We start from the raw sequence: 21,134 nt of genomic DNA, 5'->3' as shown, positions 1-21,134 counted from the left end.
CCATGGGGAAATAGTTTTACTTTGTGTAATGACTCATCCATTCCCAGTCTCTATTCAAGCCTAAATTAATTGTATCCAGTTTGCAAATTAATTCCAATTCAGCAGTCTCTCGTTGGAGTCTGTTTTTGAAGCTTTTTTGTTGAAGGATAGCCACTCTTAGGTCTGTAATCGAGTGACCAGAGAGATTGAAGTGTTCTCCAACTGGTTTTTGAATGTTATAATTCTTGACGTCTGATTTGTGTCCATTCATTCTTTTACGTAGAGACTGTCCAGTTTGGTCAATGTACATGGCAGAGGGGCATTGCTGGCACATGATGGCATATATCACATTGGTAGATGCGCAGGTGAACGAGCCTCTGATAGTGTGGCTGATGTGATTAGGCCCTATGATGGTATCCCCTGAATAGATATGTGGACAGAGTTGGCAACGGGCTTTGTTGCAAGGATAGGTTCCTGGGTTAGTGGTTCTGTTGTGTGGTGTGTGGTTGCTGGTGAGTATTTGCTTCAGATTGGGGGGCTGTCTGTAAGCAAGGACTGGACTGTCTCCCAAGATCTGTGAGAGTGATGGCTCGTCCTTCAGGATAGGTTGTAGATCCTTGATGATGCGTTGGAGAGGTTTTAGTTGGGGGCTGAAGGTGATGGCTAGTGGCGTTCTGTTGTTTTCTCTGTTGGGCCTGTCCTGTAGTAGGTGACTTCTGGGTACTCTTCTGGCTCTGTCAATCTGTTTCTTCACTTCAGCAGGTGGGTATTGTAGTTGTAGGAATGCATGATAGAGATCTTGTAGGTGTTTGTCTCTGTCTGCTGCTGTTGATGGCTTATCTTTTGTGATCACTCTCCTTACAGTGTGTATGATAAACCCATTGTTTCATGTTCTCTGTGTGTGTATATAAATCTCTCCTCTGTTTTTTCCACCAAATGCATCCGATGAAGTGAGCTGTAGCTCACGAAAGCTTATGCTCTAATAAATTTGTTAGTCTCTAAGGTGCCACAAGTACGCCTTTTCTTATTGTGAGAATAGGGTTTATATAAGAGACAAATCAAAAGAGCTGATTTAAAAGAGTAATAGTCCAAAATATTTTCTTTTATTTTTACTGATATTTCTCATGGTTACATGGTCTTTGAGGAATTGGCTTGGATGCACAGAGCTCATGTGGGTAATGGGCACCAGCAGGTACACTTTAATCCACAGATCCTAGCATAGTGTACCCCAGGTGTGATCCTCCCAGGTTCCAAATACCTCCTACAAAATGTCCAGCATCCTGAGCTCTCACTGAACTGGGCAGGAAGGTTGAATTTGGACTTGGGAGTTGATGGGTCCTATCTTGCTCCCAATGAAATCAATTGGTGTTTGGACATTGACGTCAGTGGGAGGAGGGTAAGGACCTAAGTGAGCCAGGCAGCTAGAAAACAGCTGACATATTGTATGGCATAGCAATAATTTTAAAAAACCCAGCAAAATCTATTGTGGAAAACCACAGTAACAAAGAATTCAATAAGTGAAGCTGCTTGAAGAATGAAATTGTTCCCATAAGGGATAAACTGCATGCCGAACCATTCAGTAATAAACAAGGAACATTTTCCTAGGCTGACTGACAGGAGCTCAATGTATTAAAGCAGCAAAATCAGATGCACAAAGGACAATGTACAGTTGTGTGACACAGTGCTTGAGAATATACAGTTCAGCACTGGAAGAAGGATGGATAACATAATCCCTTCCATCCCCAGCTTCCATTATTCTCCAGATTTATGCCCACGTCCCCACCCCTCCTTTTGAATTACTAGAGAATATTGTAAGTGAAGCGAAACATAGAGGAAAAAAAAATATTCAGGGATAGTGGGTAGGGAGTATTTCTTAAGACAAGATGACTAGGCAGGAGAGTCCAGCTATGTAAATAGTAAGAGAATGATTTCAAGACCTATTCAGAGTTGAGTGTAATTGCTGCATTCAACTTTCTGTGGAGCTAAAAAGGAGTACGGGGCTGTCAGCACAACTGCACTTGTAGGATGGTGGTGTAATAAAGGGATAACAGACTAAAAGATCTTATTGTAACCCTTGTAATAACATTAAACAGCCAGCTTTGGGTGCAAGGTTTTGTATAAGAGATTCTTGCTTGTTTTTACTACTGCAACCACATCATAGATACCTTTTAAAACATTTATGAAACATCCAATAAAGAAAAGCAAAACAGAAAACTTAAGATATTTGGTATTCACAAGTTAAATAATTATTGATTTCAGGATAGTGTTCCTTTCTTTCATTGCCATTCCGTAAAGTCCTTCATGGGGAAAGATGTTAAATTAAAAAGTCTCTTGCTGGTACTAAAAGCATTTCTTGGCGGGGGGGCAGGGGAGGAGTCCATCTCCTCCTGGATTTCAGCTAAGTAATTTTTATTGTGAGGTTGATTGTAAATATGACAAAGGCAAGCACAAGGGGAAATGAGAAAAGATAGGAAAGGGGAAACATCTGTCTCCCTGGTGCTTGCTTGATTTGTGTGCAGTAGGGAAGATGCAGGGCACCGCCTGGTCAGTTACAGTCAGGTGTGCTTTAACCTCAGGACCCTGCTGTTTCCTGGTCTGGAAGGACATCTGGCTGGCATGCTGAAGCCATTCCCACTAACCCTCCTTCACTCTGGGGAGAGCTGACCACTCTGCCTTAGCTGTCATGCTGGTCTCAAATCATGGAATTCATTCACTTCCAAAAATGGTCAGGCTTGGAATTGATTAGACAGAAGCTAAAAAATAAGAATAAGAAAGGGAGGGAAAAAAAAGGGAAAGGAAAGCAGATGAGGGAGTGGGATATACCAGGAATCCTCAATCTCACATCCCAGAGGTTGCTTAGGGTTCAGCTGCTCCGATGGCAATGAGCTGACATCCACATTGGTCTATTTGTGGCCTGGATAAACCAAGGGATTCCCCCAAAGTTCAGAGGGTAAGGTGCTGTCACTTGAATGAGATTGAGATTCCCCAAATCTGAGGATTTTCAGAGTCCCCCAAAGACACTGACCATGTGTCTCTCTCAAAGACATCCAGACAAGGTGTTTTGTCAACCACACCATCTTCTCAGTTTGACCAATCAAAAACATTTTTAGGTGCCTCAAAGTTAGACATTTCTTTCTGTTTCAAGAAATTCTTGTCCCCCCCCCCCACTGTGTGTTTAGTATTATACATGTGTATATAAATCAAGAGTGCCTAGAGTTTATAGTTAGACATCTTTTCAATGTTTTGCATAAATGTAAATACATATACAGTTAGTTAATGTATAGTATTTTGGGCAGATAGGACCGAATGCACCCAAGACGTATCTGGGCACAACTCAACTGAAGGCAATGGAGTTGCACTCTGTTCCTCCACTGTGAATTTGGCCTGAGAAGTCTTGTATAAATGCTAAATGATTATCAGTCTTTGGGATCAAAGAACATTTGTCCACTACACACACACACACACACACACACACACACACACACACACACACACAAGCAATTTTGATTCCTTTATAGTTAGAGTCAACAGATTAGTTAAGTTCCAGGCTTCTAACACAGTGCACTCCACAAGGTATTCCTCCCCAGTATACTAATTGCGTTGTTCCAGTGTAACAGCTGTTCTGTAGGTCACGCAGGAAAAGGAGTACGGCCATTTCAACAATAGACATTCTTTTGACATTTTTGCATTGGTACCTCGTGCCCTATTGTGCACTTTGACATGTTCATCCACTACCTTTGAAAGCAATGTGTACCAAGGACGTGTACCCTTATTGCCCAGTCAGCTCAGAAGAAACATTATTTTAAGATATTCAAACATAGCAAATGATTTCGAAGTGACATAAAATGATCATTACTGCTGTCTGCATAAAATTGTTCCTGGATATCTCTCTCTCTCCCTTTTTTAAATGTTCAGCACATTCTGTTCCTGTAGTTCCTACAGGAACTACAATTCATTCACAAAACAGTTCTGGTTCTTTTTTTAAAATGTTGACCCCAATGCATCCAAGCAACTCCCATCTCCTGTGGGGAAAATCATGGAATGCTTGCATAACTCACTTTTTAATTACTGTAGCCCTAAGACACTAATTTAGTTCAGTTTTATACTGACTACATGTTGGTATTGTTAAGGTTTATGACCCAATGATTTACAAGGCATGATACATCTGAATTCAAATTGGTTGTATTGATTGTTTAATTGAGTACGGTAACATAAGTGAAACATTAAGCCATCACATGGGCTGGCAGTGGTAACATGGCTGTGATGATAATTCATCTATGTTATTAGGTTCGTAGTGCAAGCAGGCTTTAATACTGGATGCCAAAAATAACTTATGTTTTATACACTTTAACCAAAGTTCAAGTTGGTTAAAACAATAATTTAATATTCTGATGTCTTATTTTAATTATCTAATAAATATCACCACTCTCTTACATGAGGGAGTCTTTCTGCTGATTTAGAGTAGGAGCCTGGGAGCTGCAACCAAGACTCCTGGGTTCTTTTCACAGAACCAACTCTCACTCACTGTGTGATATTGGGTAAATAATTTACGACCTGATTTTCAGAGCCGGTGTACACCTGCAACTCCCCATTGACTTCATTTGGGGTTACAGGCGCTCAGCATCTCTGAAAATCAGATTCTTACCTTCAGTTTGCCCATCTATAGGACATTGTGCTTTTTATGATTTATTAATATTTAATATTGGCAGCACAGGGCTGTTTTGATAGTTAATATTAATAGGGTGTTTTGAGTCCTCTGATGAAAGGTGCTGTACAAATAGTCAATCCAAGCCCCAGTGTCCTACCTGAATATCTAGCTGAGAGCTGGGATCTGCATGTGAAAACATGAGAGGAACCTTCCTCCAAAGACAGCTTTGTCTTTAATCTACTGGCCCTGGCCCATTTTGGGCAACACATCAGCTAGAAAAAATTCATTGCTACCACATATGAGACAGGTATCTGGAAGTCACCTCAAGGGTGGATGGAGATGCTGGAAGTGGTGTAGTTTTTCTATATCATGTTGTGTTTAAACTTTATCAGGTGCCCAATCCAAAAAAAATCATAAAATCACAAAAAGGGCCATAACTCATAGAAACGTAGTTTAATTTTGACCAAAATTGGTAGAAAACTTCTAAATACAATTGATAATCATAGAATCATAGAATATCAGGGTTGGAAGGGACCTCAGGAGTTCATCTAGTCCAACTCCCTGCTCAAAGCAGGACCAATCCCCAACTAAATCATCCCAGCCAGGGCTTTGTCAAGCCTGACCTTAAAAACCTCTGAGGACGGAGATTCTACCACCTCCCCAGGCAACCCATTCCAGTGCTTCACCACCCTCCTAGTGAAAGTTTTTCCTAATATCCAAACTAAACCTCCCCCACTGCAACTTGAGACCATTGCTCCTTGTTCTGTCACTTGGTACCACTGAGAACAGTCTAGATCCATAATGCAACTGTTTACTCAACTGTTCTGGAAAGTTTGGGAAATATTTAGCCCAAGGTTTATATATATAAATATAATATGCACTATCTGCTGGGCCAAAGACATAAGTATAACCATGTGCTCTTGTGTAACCTCTACCTATAACTACGAGGTGCTGACTGTCTAATACAACTCCCTTCTGAGCTATATTAGTTACAGTAATATGCAGATAGTTGAAACATTTCTACCGCTCCCCTCAGAATCTGTGTCTGACGTGGTCAATACTCTGTTGCTACAGTCGTCACTGTCGCAGCTGCATGCACTGGAGCACATCAGACGTCTTGCATTTGGACATTTCCTCTGAAGGCGCTCTCCCCATACTTGATTGATTCTTCGTTTATATAATTCTCACCATCAACAGCAGTGTATTGACATTTTAGTCATAAGACCATAAGAATAGCCATGCTGGGTCAGACCAATGGTCCATCTAGCCCAGTATCCTGTCTTCTGACAGCCGCCAGTGCCAGATGCTACAGAGAGAATGAACAGAACAGGGCAATTTCAAGTGATCAATCCCCTGTCTTCAACTCCCAGCTTCTGGCAGTCAGAGGTTTAAGGGACACCCAGAGCATGAATTGCATCCATGACCATCTTGGCTAATAGCTGTTGATGGACATATCCTCCATGAATTTATCTAATTCTTTGTTTTAACCCAGTTACACTTCTGGACTTCACGATGCCCCCTGGTAATAAGGTCCACAGGTTGATTGTGCGTTGTGTGAAGAAATACTCCCTTAAGCTTGTTTTAAACCTGCTGCCTATTAATTTCATTGGGTGACCCCTGATTCTTGTGTTATCTGATGGGGTACACAACACTTCTCTAGTCACTTTTCCCACACAATTCATGATTTTACAGACCTCTGTCACATCCCACCTTAGTTATCTCTTTTGTGAGCCGAACAGTCCCAGTCGTCTTAATCTTTCCTCATATGGAAGCTGTTCCATACCCTGAGTGATTTTTGTTGTCTTTCTCTGTACCTTTTCCATTTCTAATATATCTTTCTGAGATGGAGCAACTAGAATCACATGCAGTATTCGAGGTGTGGGCGTAGTCCAAGATAGTGCAAGGATAAATGTTCATCAACTGATCAAACAGTTTCCTAAAGTTTTGTACTTGGCAGTATCAGTACATACCATTTGCAGAAGCACTATGAGGGTCAATAATAGCTAATGTTGGCTCCTCAGATGCTGATAGCTCAACTATTGACAGATTTTTCTCCAGCCAAGACTGTGTGTTGCTCTTTTGGGTCTTTCTTAGAGATCCAAGTTGAAGTGGGACAGGTGCCAGGTTATACTTCATCAAACCCTGGATATCAGCATCTCTGGACTAGCCCATAATTGTCCACCTGCTGAATATGTGACAATCAATAGTTATTGCTTGTGCTGGGTGCATCTTCTTTTGTTTGATTGTTCTGTTGAGATTTCCAAATGATTTGAGATTATGCCCTTTTATGGGATCAAAGAGATCTACCTCACTCCTTTGCAGTCTACTGCTTACAAACTGCTTTGCTTGTTGTGTGCCATTCTCGCTCATAATGCACAAACTTTCTGCAGTTTCAGGTGGGTCCACAGTAGACATTGCAATGTTCACAAGTGACTGTTCATTGTCTGAGCTTGTTCCAGGTTCAATGCTAAAAGAATTTGTCATACTTTACATCTCAACTTTTACATTATCTTGGACAGCACTTTCATCTGCTGCCACATACTTTGTGGTAGCTTCTTTGTGGAGATATGTTGCTGAAGGTTGCATTCCACACATTTGTCTTGTTAGCTGTTACAGCTGCCTTAAAATGTGCAGTCAGATACTTGGTCAGAGCTTTATCTTTTATGCAAAGATGATGGTGCTTCCCACAGTCCTTGTTGAGAGACTGCTTGATGGCTACGTCATGCCATATGCCATGGAAGATTCTGGCAGTCCAGTACACTGCTTCCTATCAATGAGGGCATGATGCATATCTGGTTTCTGCTCCTCTGGAAGTCTGTTTTTTGCTACAATTGTACAACTCCATCTAGCATAATTTACATGGCCACGCTGGAAGTCAAGTGGAATCATCTCTGCAAAATATCTCAAGCTCCATGGACTTGTTATTATCTCTGTTTGCTGCTACATAATCCATCAGTAGTTGGGTGGCAGAAATCCATTACATAGTTTTCCCAGAACAGAAATGTATCTGAATAATACTTTTCTTAAGTAACGCAAGTGTCCATGGGATGGTGGAGTGATTGGGTATTGTCATGAAGTCTGCCCGAGCATTCTGTGCTTCCACTCTGAATGCCTTCTCCATATCTTCAAATACTTCAGTGCATGTTCGAGCTATCTGCAAGCTGCATCTCTACTCATCTTCTGGAAGCACATCATTGTTTATGGAATTGCCTAGCGCCATCTATTTCAAGCAAGTCATTGCCTCATTCCTAAGCTTGTGGATTCTAATGCCATGCTTTTCCCTTATATGCTTTCCCTTTTAGAGCATGACTGATGAATGAAATGCCATAAATACTGCCTTCTATAAGGTGTCTTCAAACCCATTTTCCTGCATCACACTGCCTATATATCCATGAAATTCATTACACAATGCATGTTCCCATCTCAAGGTGGTCATTGTCAAATTTGTGTTGATTCTTCCATTGAATCAACTGTGCTTTGCAGCAAATTATTTCATCATGCACGACATAGGTCCAGTATTGGCCCAGAAAGTGGAATGTATCCTGAAAGCATTTCATCATGGTGTACACTATATTAAACATCAGTTGCTGGTGCAGGGATCATTGGACAGTAGCCAATATTCATAAAATATAAAATAGACAGAAAAACTTTTCTCAAGTCAGTCCATTCTACAAATGAAAAATATTTTGATGTATTACATGGTACAAACACACTCATACAGTCATGTTACTCCAGAACTTTGCTTTAACTGAGGGCAAAAAAAGTATGGGAAAATGCATAAAATATATCACCTGGGGCTAAATATTTCCCAAACTTCCCAAAACAGTACTACTCTGAGTACATAGTGGCATTAGCAATTGTATTTAGAAGCTTTTTGCCATTTTTGGTCAAAATTAGTGTCTCTTCGAGTTGTTTCTTTTTGTGATTTTTTTTTAATAGATTGGATACCTGATAAAGTTTAAATATTACATGATATATGTTCCTATCATATGGTAGCAATGATATTTTTCTAGCTGATGAGTTACCCTAACTCATTAATAAGACCCCTTTTTAAATTTGGCTACTACATCCTGAAGGTTTAGTACAGTCTGCCTGGCCCTAGAGTCTCAGTAGGGTGGAGGAGAACTAAAATGGAAGGATACAAGGCCATATTAAATAATAGGGAAGATCCCTTCATCCACCCCAAAGCTCCTTGCTCAGCTTCTGAGGAAGCCACTACAGAACTGGGCACCTTGCCATGCTTCCCAAATCCCACCACTTTTAGCACAGTGAAACAGAACTGGTCCTACTCCCAGGGGAACCTCCATGCTGGAGAAGGTGGGGCAGGATTTGTAAACTATACACCCAAACTTGCAAGTTAAAGTCCTTGCGTGAGTATGGGTTTGAAGGATTCCATCATCCTTAAAAAAAAATAAAAAAGCACACAATATTACATGTATTCAAAACCTAGCTTTTAAATGAGTGTGTTTATCTAAGTGATCTATTTACTCTTAGGTCATTTCCTTTTAACTCCTTGCTTCCCTTGCAACTAAAGAATGATCTAAACGATTGAGCCTCTTTTTTGTACGTTTTCCTTCTGTGATTTAAAATTATATAGTCAAAATGGCTTATATTTTCCTGTAAAAATAAAAAATACATTTCAGCCATTTAAGTAGCAATTTCAACTTGCCTAAATAGGAAAAAAAAAGTAATAGAAGGTTATTGTGGTACCAAGGTGTCGAAGTGCTAGCCATGGGCCTTGATATCCTGGTAGCACAATAAAGGGGGAGAAGTTGTTTGCTAGCCAAGTGAAAAAAAGAAAGAAGGGAAAATTGTTTTCAGAAAACTAGCCTTTCAGGTCTGGCCCTGATTGTAGGCACACCGATCTGGTGACCCTCGTTGGCCTAATCCCTCAACTGATTGTCCCCTGATAAGGATGCAGAACTATGCCATTGTCCATCTTCCCTGTCTGATGAGGAGGGCTGATGTGTAAAGGAGAGGAATAAAATATAGCATCCGATGAAGTGAGCTGTAGCTCACGAAAGCTTATGCTCAAATAAATTTGTTAGTCTCTAAGGTGCCACAAGTACTCCTTTTCTTTTTGCGAATACAGACTAACACGGCTGCTACTCTGAAAAATATAGCCCCAATCCCTGCTGTTCACTGTGCATGGAGCACCACTGATGTCAGAAGGGCTCTCTGTGCAGGAGTGCAGCCCAGGATTAGTATCAAATTGGTAAACATCTTTGGAAGCGAAGACTGTTCCACAGATGTTTTGGCCATTTGTGTGGCAGTTTTAACATATCTAAATAGGGGAGAAAGTCATAATAATCTGCATGTTGCAGTTACTTGTAAGAATTTGCTTCTTTCTCCTCCTCCTTCTCCTCATCTGTATTGTATATAAGGCAGCATTCAGTGGAAACAATTATATAAATGTATTAAACTCTCAAAGAAGATAAAAAAAAAAGGTTTGCTAGGCTTCCTATTTTTATCGACAAATAGTAATTTATAATGTATGTACAGTAAAACACTACATGTTAAACTGTTTAATTACAACAGGCCACTTACATTGGCTTCCTTTGGTACCTTTTAATGTGCCCTTAGTGTGCGGGCATTATAAAGGTGCACTCCTTGTCACATTCTATTATCTAAACATGAAATTTGTTCTGTACAATGTTGGCATGGAGTACTTGCAGTTACATTAATGGCAGTACAACATTTCTGACCTTCAAAGTAATTAGCATTTTCAAACTGTTTCATCCTGATTTCAGCTGTCTTATGTGAGCATCAGACTGTTCACAAAAGATTACTTATTACATATATTTTTTCCATTTAAAATCTCTCATCCGCTACTTTTTCGATAAGAAAATAAGAATAAAGTTGCAGGCAAATAAATAATGAAAGTTACAACTCCAGGTGCAAGTACCTGATGATACAGAAAATACGCCAGCTAGCATGGTGATAGTCTAAGGTACTACCAGATGTGGGTTCATAGATAAAGACTGAGAATCAGCTCAGGCCATAACTCCAGGGGTAGATTGGCTGTGTAGGCAGAGGCCAAACTTTTCAAAACTTAGGTACTAATATCCATAACTTTCAATACCCTCGTGACAAAATATTGGCCAGAGTTCTCAGCCCTGTAAGAAGGAGAGTACTTGAGCACTTTCTCAAGGTAGCACTTTTGGCTAACTCAGGAGCCGGGTTGGTTGGCTCTAGAGGGAGTTGCATCCAGTGTCCGTAACCTCCAAGATGATTCAAGGTGGAGACTTGAGCCTGAGGAGCTAAGGGTGATCTCAGTACTCTTAAGAGCTTGAAAGCCCTTTCCTGCACCTAGACCACATGTCTTTCCTGCAGTCTGCAAAGTTCCTGTGAGCCAGAAACAATACTTAGGCTGTTTTTACTCACATGCAGGGATTTCAAGTCTGATCTCATTCTAGTTGTTACATACTGCTTCGTTCTGCGCTATGTGACAGAGGGGAATATGTGACTCTGTGTCATGTTAGGACACTTTCTCTCTCTACAGCCATTCTTTCGCTGCAAGTCTGTGACGCTGTAAACAAAGTTACTTAAGCCCATCTTATTTCCTTTGTTAGATTTTGTTAGAAAATATTTGAAAATAACTTTGGGGAAAATGTTCTGGTTGAACCATATGGATCCGAAATTCCCTGTTTTCTCATCCTGGAAGTATGAGAGAAATTAAAAAGTAGTAATATTTTTTTTAAATAAATCTTAGCAATGGGCTTTTCAAACAATATTTTAGCCAGTTTTGAAAGGCAGTTGTCAAGAAGTTTGCATAGATTGTGTTGTTAAAAACCAAACAAATGCTTAATTTTTTTTTCTTAATTTCAGTAAAATTAAAGTTATGTAATGAAACTAGTGTTTTACCTTAAAAGGTCATGAAAATAAACCCAAATTAAAAGTAAGGTGACCTTAATTATAATGATAAAATAAAATGTTTGTAGTATTCTAGGAGGAAAAAGTTAATCCTAGCCATTATTTTGGCACGATCCTTTGTACTGCTTTAGTGACAGTTGTAATTCCGGTGTTTGTATTTGTAACATTGTTCCTATTATAAACACCTATTCACAAGAAATTTGTCCATATAAAATTATTTGATCAAATCACACCAGTTATTTTGTTCTTGCTGTCTAGCCCACAGTAAGAATTTAAGACATTCCTGTTTTTTTTTAATTACTGAATTTTAATCAGAATTAGCTCTGTTTCAACACTGTTTTGCTTTCATAATAATTTGAAATATTTTTTAATCAAATAAGGAGCCAAGCATACCTCCAGTTTGATATAAAAAAGTGGCAGTGGGTGGCCATCAGTAGGCCAGGTTGCAAAGCTGCCACAACTCCACTTACCTGGGGATGGGTGGGGGGATCAGAAGTCTCAGCAGCCACAGAGGTGGGCAGTGCTGGCCACAAAGAAGACAGTGCCAGGGATTTCATTGTCATAGCAGCTCCTCCCAGAGGTTATTAGTGGCACAAAGCAAACAGAGCCATGATAAAAGTTAAATCTAACCTTTCTGGTGGGATCCCAGTGGGAACAGAGATAGAAACACAAGTTGCCCTCTGCCAAAATTACTCCTCATAGTATGCTATGATTTTGGCTGGTGCCGGAGTTTACCAGATTTGCTGAACATGGTCCACGCTTTGAAGTCTCTTATATGGTTAGATCATGTGTCTTTCCCTATAACTAAGGAGTTATTTTGTATTTAGAAGTGTTAAAGCTCATGAATGCCACGTTGTTTTTATTGCTAAGCAAAGTCTTCCCAAGGTCTCATTGATTCTGTGCAAGAAGACATAGAGTAGCATATTTTACTGATAGTCATTTTAGTCCTTAAATAAAAAGTTGGTGCACTAAAATACATTTTAAAGACTGACCAATAATTGTCTCTCCCTGACTACATTTAAATCTGCATACTAAAGGGAAAATAATCTAAGTATTTATCCAAAATTCATGCACCAGTAAATATATCTAAAGAACTATAAGGCTGTGACACAAAACAATCAAAAGCAAGAATTTTGCAGTGAAGGGTAAATTCCAACATGCTTGTCTTCACCTAAGGTACACTGGGGCTCGCCTCAGAACTAATTTCTGTAAATGTTTTATTGTGTCTATTTTTCACATACCATATCGCACTTCAGTGTGAATTTCCTTGCTTTTATTGTTTCATTAGTGGTAGCTTGGTTATGGGAATTTGCATAGAGCTTTTGAGATTTATGCTCAAGAAATGCTTTGCCTTTTACTACAGCACTCATTTCGTTGTATTTAATTTTTTTAAAACTGTGGCGCAAGATGCGAAAATGTACGGTGCCTTTTATCTTCTACCTTCAATGGAATATTTTAACGCTCACACACTTTATCTTCTCTCCATCTTCTCTGCATTTATAATCAACATTGTAGCAGCAAGGAAACACCACAGTTAATCCAACCTTGCACTCACTTTGTTATATTTATCACAAGAAAAATAGGACATAGACTCATTAGAAAAGCATTATGAAAAAAAAGACTTCCTTGGTCTATGCAGCACTGTATATTTATTCTTCCAGTTGATCTGGAGAACACTGCCTCCTCACATACCACTCAAAGTCTGACATCTGTTTATGATTGCTTGAATGGTGCCAAATAATACTAAGTTACTGTACTTAGTACCCAGGTACCCTTATTGTTAGAAGTATTTTAATCAAAAAAATTATAAAATAAAATAATTAAACATGAAGCTTTGCCCTGATTTTCCTGAGGACCCAGTGCATACTGTTTAAAAAAAAAAGGGAAAGAAATAGTAATAGTGCCAACAAATCATTTTAAAAAAGGATCAAAACACTGGTATATCTGTTTACTCAAAAACTAGCTCATTTTACCTATGATTTACTTTTAAATGTCTCTTTTAAATGAATTCAAAGGCATCATTAATTATTATTTGTAGGAATTTAGATAGCTCTAAAATGCGCTGAGTGATACAGACAGTTAAGAAGACAAGATCCCTGATTTCTCCCCCCAAAAAGCTTAAAAGCATCTATTAACTAAAATTATTTTTGAAAGGCCCTAAGGGATTTAGGAGCACAAGTCAATGAAACTCAGTGAAACTTGTGCTCCTAATTACTTTGGCACTTTTGAAAATCTCCCTCTGAGCGTGCAAAGATCCTTTAATACAAGATTGTTCTAAAAATATAGTTGTGGTTAATCTGTAAGAGAGATGGGGGGAGTTTGCTCAGCACTCTAAAATGAAAATGGATATCCAATCTGGGTGCTTTATGGCAAAGGAGACGCTCTATGGCAAACACATGAGTACTGGTGCCTGCTGGAAAGCCCCACACTGCGTTGACTTCTGATTGAGGAACCAGATCATGATTTTATATTGCACAGCCATACCCAAAGGTATCAATAGGTGAGGGGGGGAAATAATCTTTTCACTAGTGGAGGACCTTGAGATGAAATATTCCACCAGTGCTGTGACTTAGGCCATGTCTACGTGTACAGCGCTGCCGCTGTACCAATGCAGCTATGCCCCTGCAGCGCATCTGGTGAAGTCGCTCTATGCCGATGGGAACAGTGGAAGCTATGTTGGTGGCTGACATAGTGCTGTGCACGAGCGCTTACGTCGGTGTAACTTACACCACTCAGGGGGTGGTTTACACCCTGTGAGTGACATAAGTTACGCCGACATAGGCTGTAATATGGGCATAGCCTAACTAGCAGACGTTAATGACACCGTATCCATTTTCGGAGAATACTAGAACTGTCCCTAACAGAATTCTGAACTAAGCTTCAGTACAACTTTCACTTTTCCATCCTGGAAAGGAAGGTGTTGCTTCTTTGCAAGTGAGATATCTTCAAAGGGAGCTCCTTCTGGGAAGAGTACAACACAGCTGAAGAGTGGCCATCAATACGTGCTCTGGCCGTGGCCTTCAGTAAAAATTGTTTTCCATTTTAAGCTTTTGGAAATAACTAGTCTCTTCTCATTGCTCACCTCCCAACAGGATGAATGACTTTTGGACCAAATTCATCCCTGATTTAAACTCTCCTAAAGTCAGTAGAGCTACATCAAGAATGATTTGGCCCATTGCATTTAAGTTTAGATAAACCGATCAAGATAAACCTGACAGTATGGGGAACAGTTTCAGTTTGGTACAAAAGGCTGTGTGTAGATGTGCAGCTCTGGTTATTTTAAATAAAATTACCAGACCTGTATCAACCACACAACATCAATACTTTACTGGCAGTCATGTTTATTTGGAGCAAGTTTAATGGGAAATATGTTGTCCGTTACAGGGAAGATCTCCAATTTTGAACATGATCTAATTTTATTGTGTTTAAAACAGAACAACAAAGTTGAGTTTGTGTGTGTTTCTAGCAACTATTCAGAACGTGAAGACTTGTTAAATCTTCCTTAACAATGACCTCTGGCGGATCCAAAACATGGCAGTTCTCTTCTCATTGCTCTTAATAAGGAAAGTGTATAATAAATATGTACACCAAATGTGATGGAGTGACGTGGATGATTTCCATCATTAAGTTTTAATATATTTGTTTATGCGTGTTATTTCCAGAAGCATACACATTTAAGTCATTGTTCGTATGTGACACGTTAGCACTGGTATTCAAGGATCCTTACTTTGTATTTATTACTTCACTCACCAATAAAAATTGTCTCTGTTTTTTCCTTCAGGGCCGATGTGTTAACTTTACCCGCGTTCAGACTCAGTAAAGGAGGCTAAGAGGATACGAAGACGAAAAACTTCCACGCTGCCATTCTCTAAGCAACCGAAGACAACTGAGCACGTTCCCGAATTTCTTCGATCAGCTTGAGCGTCTTAGCTCAGAAGAGTTTTCCATTCCAGTCTTCCACAAGCCAGTGTTATTGCACCAAGCTCTTGTGTTCTACTACATCACAACAGTACTCCATGATTTGCAACAGTGACAAAAAGAGAAGTGTTGACCTGCATGCTTAGGCTTTGATAGAAAATCCAGTACGCATGTGTGGGGGGAGAAAAAAAAACGACCAAAGATCATTTTGCTTTGTTTTGATTTTAAAAGGACTGCAAATTCTCAGGACACAGTGTGCTTGTAGTAGAGATGCAAAGTCTCTCAGATGCAACAATGGCACTTGTTATTTAAATAGGGACTATTAGCCATAGGCAGAGGGTAAAAATTCCCACTAGGCTAAGCAAATGCAAAAGTTCATTGCCTTACAGCTATGTCAGATCACAAAATCCTTCTGAGTCCCCCATCGCATTGTGCCTTACGGGAACCTTCTGACTGGAAATCTTGTCATTCTAGCACTGAAAAGTGCACACGCATGACAAAATGTAGACAGGGTGCCTCAAGGTATTGGTAGCAAGCAAGACTTTGCCCTTTAGTTTTTGAAGACACCTTTCTTTCATTATGCATCCAGGACAGGAAGAAAATTAATAGAGCGTTATTCTACAGGAAGACAGCCTGTAACCAGAGATCTTGAGCAGAGTTTGAGGGACTGATGCGTCAAGACCTTGACACTGTGGCTGGTGGTTTTTTCTCCTTTCCTGCATTCAGAGTTCAGTAGCGCATAAAACATCATCATCTATAAACATACCTAGCAGTTCTAGGCTTATGTATATTTTTTTTTTTTAGATTAAAAAAAAGCAGTAGCCACAAAGCTGGTATCTCAGGGGTTTTTTCCCCCCCAAATCTCCAAGGGCTCTTCAGCGTCACAAGCCAGCAACTCTCTTTGCATGAGAATTTCAAAGTTTAATTAATATAATTAAAAGCAACAGCAAGCAGCAGCCTGTGAAGATTTTGCTCATCTTTTTTATGCCTTTTGACATTGAATGACCTATTACTGTATGCGCATTACCCGGATTTCGAGGGGGCACTGTGCATTGGCTACGATTCAGCAGTGGAAAAAGACCTCCTTTCATCAATTTACAAATTAAATTTACAGGAGCGCTGGCCATCACAAAACATTGACAATGTATGTATTATAATTTTTTAGAAAAACCAGCGTCGTGTCACGTCGCCAGTGCCAAATTATGTTAGCGTGAGCGGAAACACTGTGGGGGAGGAAGGAGGCAGCAGCTGAAGAAAAAGGCTCAAATGATCCAGTCACTTTCGATACTGTACTTCAGATGCAAAATGGATATTCAAGTCGAAACCTGACAAAGCGCGCCTGCTTTGATGTGAACTGGTATAGACAATGACCAGTGGCTGGGTCAGTGGGATGTCTCTCTGCGAGCAGGGAGGCTTATCAAATGACACTAAAAATAAGTTCAACAACCATCACGTTTGAGGGGAAAAGGCGAACATTTCACATTTGGTGGGCATGCATGTGCGCAAGATGGAAAGAGCGATGCAAAGCGTCCTGGTCTAATTATCCCCTTTGTGCTCTTCATCGAAATTGCAAGGGACACAAATAATTCTCTTGGTTGATGTCCAAATTTGCAGCACTGTCGAAGGAAGCCTTTACATATATCCACTTGCTTACATCTTTTGCTTGAGTTTATTTATGTCACTGTCGTCATCATCATCATCAGCAGCAGCAGCCATGTGTGCACAAAGATTATAAATAAAATTCTTAGATAAGTTTGTGTGATCACTTCTTTTTTTACTCCCTTTGCAATTAAAGCATTTTTTTGCTGGCTTTACAGTCTCCCTAGCTACCAGCTTAAAGCGATAGACCCACCTTCCTGTGGCATCACATGTGTTCCCAAGAAGGCATGTCCCAGGCTAACTCAAATGGCTACTGTCTATCCCACAACTATTTCAGATTTGTCAGATGCTCCCGTGTGTATGATACGTAGCATTAGCAATATAAATAGAACAATAAAATGCCCAAAGAGCTTTCTGTTGACTGTAGCATTCATAGAATTATAGCTTTGATTCCAATGCCACAGTGGACGTTTTTCTTCTTCTTCTTTTCTTTTGAAGGGGAGGAGGAATGACTTGCTCTGCGTATGTACAAAAGAGTGATTTGTTTTTCATCTAGACCAACCACAAGCAAATCTTCACTTGATTTCAAGCTACGGCTTAAATCGATACACTTTTATCCCTTAATTCAAGATGACAATCCAACTGAATAGATTTGCCAAAACACAGGTGTAGTCTCATACTCACCTCTAGAATGTTGAAACAAAACAGGCAAACGTTCTTGGGTCAATCAGGTAGAAAGTTAAAATAAACTCTTGTTTTCAATTTTTAATGAGATCCCACATCTATTTTAAGGTACATGGGAAAATAGTCTTTATTTACCAACAACAGTGCACATAAAAAGCCAGTTTTTCTGGATGAAATAGTCTATTTCAAACTAAAACAAATAATTTAAGAAGATTTCTTTTCTAACATATCTTCTGTGTATAAAATATTTTTTCTAATATATACATATACATGTAAATTCCATGATAATGTCTTGTTCTCTATGATTGTCTACCCAGGATTATTAAAAGAACACCAACATTTTGAATTTTTCACAGAGCAGTTGATGCTGAGCAGAATTATTTTCAGCAATCTGCACTGGTTTCCCCTTCTAAATGCTGTTATTTTATGATATGTTACACTTTTGACTCATTTGAAGAGCAAATCTTAAAATCTTCATTATTCTATAAGATTGAATAACTGTCATTAATACATTTTTGGGGAAGAAATTGATAGCACAAGTTTAAAACCCATTGATTTAAAAAGACACAAAGTAAGATTTACTTGACATGGTAGCCAAATATATACACACTAACTTTAATCAAAAGAATTTGAATAAAACTAAACTAATTGATTTAATGCAATTTGTGGAATGAAAACCTTGGTATCACTTTATGAAATACACCATGTTCCATTACCAAAGTCTTAATATTTATTTTAGACTACACAACAGAGGAACTAGTACCTTGGGAAAATAATCAAATTAAAATGGAGTCCAGAGAACTGTACAGCTAGAAGTAGATCTTAATAAAAAAAAATGAAAAAACTTGTTTGGGAAGATGTACACTATTACTTCAATATCATATTTTGAAAGCAGGAAAGAGGAAAATATAGATGACAGCACATCTAGAGGCATTAGGTGATGTAACCCTTTACATGTGAAATTATTTTAGGTCATCCCTTCCTGTGAGAGTTCTCATCACATTATAGAAGAGGGAGTGTAAATAAATCTATTTTCCCCGTGAAGAACATACACTATTATCCATGAATGCTCTGGTTTCCATATTATGTAAAGTAAGCAGCTAGTTGTAAAAGGCTCAGATGGTTTCTTAGATACGTAAAAAAATAGACTATAGGAATACCATTGCAGTGCAAGCTTTAAAATGAATCCAGGCTTCTGTGTGTTATACATTTTGGTTTGGATACTGTAATCAGCTATTGGGACATAATATTTTGGTCTTGAAGGAGGACGGAGTGTATACTAAACACATGTAATTAGGCATTTTTCTATAATACTCAGTTACCATTTGTTGCAAAACATAAAAATCAGGAAAAAAGACCAAAGATTTTAAACAAAAGAATAATAGGTTTTAAAAATTAGTTTCCAGTTGCATTACAATTTAAAAAATACTTGAGAGGGTATTAATCATGCATATTGAGATTGTATGTTACTTCACTTACCTATAGCCTCATGCAGCACAGACCTTTACCATCCATTTTGCTTCATTATAAATCTAATTACTAGTTCTGCATCAATACCGGCTTTGTAAATGAGCTCCATTTTCATCACAAAGACTGTATTTACAACATACTGTGGATGTATAACAATGCAAATTAATTATGGAGTGAAATGGCCAGTTCCAGGGGACAGGAAATAAAATGAAATGGTTTTTTACACAGATGCCTCCGGTTAAATTAAAATAGATTTCAGATAGACAATCAGATTTGGTGTAACAATTCAAGAAAAAACTCAAATGTTAGGAAAATGGAATCTGGGGTCAGTGTCTTTCTGTTGGATTCCATAATAATCTAATATGTCCACAAATCCTATTCCTCTGTAGGAAGCTACTTTACATTCTAAAGTGCAAGCTATTTAAACAAAACTAGGTTTAGAAGATTCATATATTGCACTCTGTAGACAATTTGTTTAATTTGAAAAAGGACCAAAATTCACTGATGCTCCAAATCCTGAGAAAGGTAGGAAGCATTACTGCATCACACATGAGAATGACACCAAGAAGAAAGGTGCATCTGAGAAATATCTTTTAAAGGGAATAATGTACAGAACACGTAGAAATGCTACCAGCCTATCCTGTAGGGGCTATTTTTTATCATGAAGAAGAATAAACAATTATGGCATCTATATCATAGACAGAAACATATTTTAAACAAATAAGGCATCCTAAACGTGGTAAGTTTGCTTTTATTGTAAATGTTTTGATAATATGTGGATGTAATTGGCCAGAGATAATCGGAGATACAATGAAACGGAATTTTATAAGCATTCCATTTCCATCCGTTTTTAATTTAATAAGAACCACAGCTTTCATCAAATATTAATCCATGGGGCTTAAAGAAAAAGAGTGTTCAGGCTGATCTTTGTAAAGTAAAAAGTAAGGGAATTTTTTGAAATGCCACAACTCAAGTGCATTCTTGGTCACAAATGTTGTGTGAAAACCAAGGCTGACTGGTAGGAAGTCCATGATAATCTTTTATACTCTTGTGAACAATTGTAACTTATTTCTTTTGTTTGAATCATTCTTAATTCAGCACCACAACAATATATTTTCTTGGTGATATTAGTTTACTTAATATTTTTGCATTTGTTTAAAAAAGAGGTTATATTGTAAACACAATCTTAAAATTTTTAAACAAAAATGATATTTTTCAAAATGAAATGATGGCAGAATTAAGACTTCCTGAACAACTGTTCTGAGTCAGCTTTACATATCCTTCTTGTAATTTGGATAGACTACCGTTGCTCCTAATCAGTGGAGCCACAAAATTGTACTGTGTTGTTTTCACTTTTCAGCACATCTTTGTAATTAAAATCATAATATATTTTTTTAAAAAGTGAAAGCCACTAAGTAGGTTGTGTTTCTCCCCCTACTGCCTCCTTCATGTGCTTCTTCAGGAAATGCAGTTCTTAAGAGAGAGTTTGCAGTCATTTTAGTCATAGGTAATTTTCCAGCAGCTGGGGAAATGCACATTCTATTGTGGCCTGTATTTCATTGCTGCTTTGAGTTCAGAGAAATGTAGACCTAATGGACAATACTGATTATATTTTTTACAGGTGGAAATGCAGAATATGTTTTCTCCCATTGCTTTGAAGGGTCTCTCATTATTAAAATGAAAATGATAATAATACTCTTGTCTTCCATAGAATTGTTTTATTTTTCTCGCCCATTGGAAAGCACTGATGGTAAAAACCACCACCTGACTTTATATTTGTCTCTTGGAATTTTTATAATGCAATAGAACCTGGCGCTAATGCTGTGAAATATTACAATGTAGTGATGTAGGACCCGATTCTGAGAGGTACTGAGTGTCTCTTGTGCAGTGCCGAATGCTCTCAGTTTCCATTGCAACTTCCATGCATTTTTAAACACGTGCTTGAGTGCTTTGCTGAACTGGG

General features: G+C 38.6%; 1 protein-coding gene across 2 annotated transcripts in view; it reads left to right on the top strand.

The window, feature by feature from the left end:
• The window catches only part of ANTXR2 (ANTXR cell adhesion molecule 2), a 174,281-nt gene extending 157,111 nt beyond the window's left edge, over positions 1–17,170 (top strand). For both annotated transcript variants that reach the window (XM_038400255.2, XM_038400256.2), the window contains one exon: positions 15,282–17,170. In XM_038400255.2, coding sequence (XP_038256183.1) covers positions 15,282–15,320 — 39 coding nt within the window. In that variant the 3' untranslated portion in view covers positions 15,321–17,170. The remainder of the gene's footprint in view (positions 1–15,281) is intronic.
• Positions 17,171–21,134: the final 3,964 nt, after the last annotated feature.

This window comes from Dermochelys coriacea, chromosome 4 (assembly GCF_009764565.3).
Source record: "Dermochelys coriacea isolate rDerCor1 chromosome 4, rDerCor1.pri.v4, whole genome shotgun sequence".
Taxonomy (NCBI): Eukaryota; Metazoa; Chordata; order Testudines; family Dermochelyidae; genus Dermochelys; species Dermochelys coriacea.
This window is presented reverse-complemented; position numbering and strand designations above follow the sequence as displayed.